The 2,746-nt window shown below is 50.6% G+C and overlaps 1 protein-coding gene across 1 annotated transcript in view; it reads right to left on the bottom strand.

Moving 5' to 3' along the window:
* Positions 1-1,333, bottom strand: part of Nudcd2 (NudC domain containing 2) — a 3,360-nt gene extending 2,027 nt beyond the window's left edge. The window contains exon 1 of the mRNA XM_005372219.2: positions 533-1,333. Coding sequence (XP_005372276.1) covers positions 533-721 — 189 coding nt within the window. The 5' untranslated portion in view covers positions 722-1,333. The remainder of the gene's footprint in view (positions 1-532) is intronic.
* Between the last annotated feature and the right edge of the window lie 1,413 nt (positions 1,334-2,746).

Here is a 2,746-nt window from a genome sequence, read left to right as displayed (position 1 = left end):
ATGCTGGGAGAAAGAAGCTGAGTCAGTGAGTCGCCAAGAGGCAGTATTTTCTTCACACACCTCTTCATTATCTTGATGATCGTCAACATCCAAGAAACCTGCAGTTTAGAAAGCCAATCTGACATCTTCATCCACTACCCTAGTCTTGTTTGTTATTCGTCTATTTGCCTACACATCACGAAGAGTTCAGAAACCGTTTTGTCTAGTCTCTGGGACTTAGATCAGTGCCAGGTAAATGATGCGCGTTTGCTCTTTTGATCTAGTTAGCCTTCTGTCAGAGAAATTAAGAAGCAGCAGAAATCTGTTTTAGAAACAAGGAAAACGGAATCTTTACATTACCATCCACGCAAGGTCAGCAGCTCTGGGAGCGGGTGCTACGAGGAGACAGACCCCTCGCCAGATCCAGTTCCTTTCTGCCAGCCAGGAACTGAACTTCCCACCCAGCAGTCATCCCTCTGAAACCGTGAATTTTAGGACTCGGGGTTCGGGGAGGCCAGAAGAAGGAAACTCGGGACAAGCCCTGGCTGGCTACCTTGAAGATCTCACGGCCACCCACGGCCAGAGCCACATGCCGGCTCTGCAGTCCGCACTGGATGTCCTGCGCGCGAGTGCCCGGAGGCACCTGGACTTCAATGAACACCTCCTCCAGGGTCTGGTACCACTGGCCCCACGGCGTCCCGCACGGGACCACCCCACTACGCTCCTCAAACGGGGCAGACATTCTCCAGAAGCCACGCGGGGACAAGGCTCCGAGTGAACACGGCACGGGCGGGATGCGATTTGAGGTCACCGCACATGCGCAGGAGACCAAGCTGGCGCGTCCGAGCGTGCAGATTTTTCCCTTTCAGCGCCCATTCAGGACACTCGCGAGACCTGGGGTGAAAGAACCGAAGCCCGGCGACGTCGACATCCCAAGCCCGGTGACGCCGGAACAAAGGAGACAGGCGCTCGCGACCTTTTAACCTGTGTGACGCCGAAAACACGGAATCGCCGGCAGGGCGCCTGTGAAGTGCGCTTGCGCGAACTGTGAGTCAGCTTAAGTAACGCCGGACGGGACTGGCTGGAGCCGTAGCGGAGGCGACCAGCAGCAGTCTGTCATTGGCTGTCTGCTTAAAGTTACAGTCCTCCCGATTGGACGCGGCACAAACCTCGTGCGCATGCTCCTCGGCCCCTTTCGGCTGGCTCGGCTAGGTCTCTGTCTTCTGATTGGCCGACGCGGGGAAGCTGGCGTGAATTTGAATCTCGGCGAGCGGACAGTTTGCAGAGGCGTTTGGTGGCCGCGGCGGATCCGGCTGTCAGAATGTCTTTTCCTAAGGCTCCCCTGAAAAGATTCAATGACCCTTCGGGTGCGTACCGGTGCGGGAGTAGGGTGGGAAGGGGACGCGCCCTCCACCGGTCCTTCCTCAGGCGGCGGGAAGCCGGAGTAGGGCTGGCATGGTGTTTGTTTTGCTCAAAATAAGTGCAGTAAACACTTGGCAAGGGCTGTACAGGAAGGTAGGGATGTGGCTCCGAGTAAAACAGAGTCTCCCGACCGACAACAGCTAGCCTTCAAGAGGGAAATTCTACCAATAAGCCGTCAGCGCCATGGTGAAACTATAGCTAGTTGAAGGGGGATGAGAATTGGCAGGCATTACGTGTTACTTCCCTTGGAATTTTCTTTCTTTCTTAGACACTGGTACTTGGTGTACCAGTAAATTGAGTGTAGGTGGTGATAGTGTCCAAAAAGTTAGGCTAAAGGAATTTTTAATGTTTTCACCATTAAGAATTAGATGTTTCCAGGCCCAGTGGCCTGAGCTACAAAGATTGTCAGTGACCCACCCCTCTCAACAAATAAATAGTTTTAAGGAAAATGAGACTGAAATCTGCTCAGTGTTAACACAGCTAAGTTGACAAAATTGATATGGGAACCCAGGCTTCCGCTGATATATCCTGTGTCCTTAACCACTGTAGTGTCTACCCACAATAACCAGGGAGCCTTAGGTGTGATTTGATCGATGCTAACTGTACAACTGTCCTGTTCTAAGGGCTGGAACTTAGTCCCTTAAGCAGCCAGATGAGCAAAGTACCCAAGTTGTACTCTTTACAAATGAGAAGTTGAGGGAGTTTCTGACTATATTGGCCATCAAAGGCCACGCTGTATCCTCTGTAACGTCTGTCAGGTCTACTTCTGTGACTTCCAGCCACACCACTCCACTCTCAAGGTCAAGGGCGGATCAGATTCAGCCAGCTCAAGGGCCACACCACGTAAAAGGTATTCTAACATTTAGGTTCTGCAGAGCATGGGAGATTGACATTGGACTATGAGTTCTAAGTGACTGACTGGAAAATGCAGAAGTCTGGAAGCTTGAAGGCTTTAGTTAATGTAATAAAAACTGCATGCAGAAACCCATGACTTCATCAGCTGGTTTGTTTGTTTTAGGTTAGAAGATAGCAGCTTGGGTAAGAAATCCATGAAAAAATAATGATAATCAAGGCAGCAATTGCAGCCACTTTGTGAATAATAAATAACACAGTTTACAAATAAATGAATTGTGTCTGTAATAGCAGAGGTCTATTGTCTCTGTGACTTTTTGAGGTGGGGGGAGTTCTTTCTCTGGAAAACCAGGCTGGCCTCAAACTCACAGAGATCCACCCGCATCTGCCCCCCTGAGTGCTGGGATTAAAGGCGTGTGCCACCATCTCTTAGCACACCTCTTACTTTTCTAGTAATGCTCTCATAGTCCTAATCCTTTCAGAATACACACAC

This window comes from Microtus ochrogaster, unplaced genomic scaffold, assembly GCF_000317375.1.
Source record: "Microtus ochrogaster isolate Prairie Vole_2 unplaced genomic scaffold, MicOch1.0 UNK335, whole genome shotgun sequence".
In the NCBI taxonomy this organism is placed as follows: Eukaryota; Metazoa; Chordata; class Mammalia; order Rodentia; family Cricetidae; genus Microtus; species Microtus ochrogaster.
This window is presented reverse-complemented; position numbering and strand designations above follow the sequence as displayed.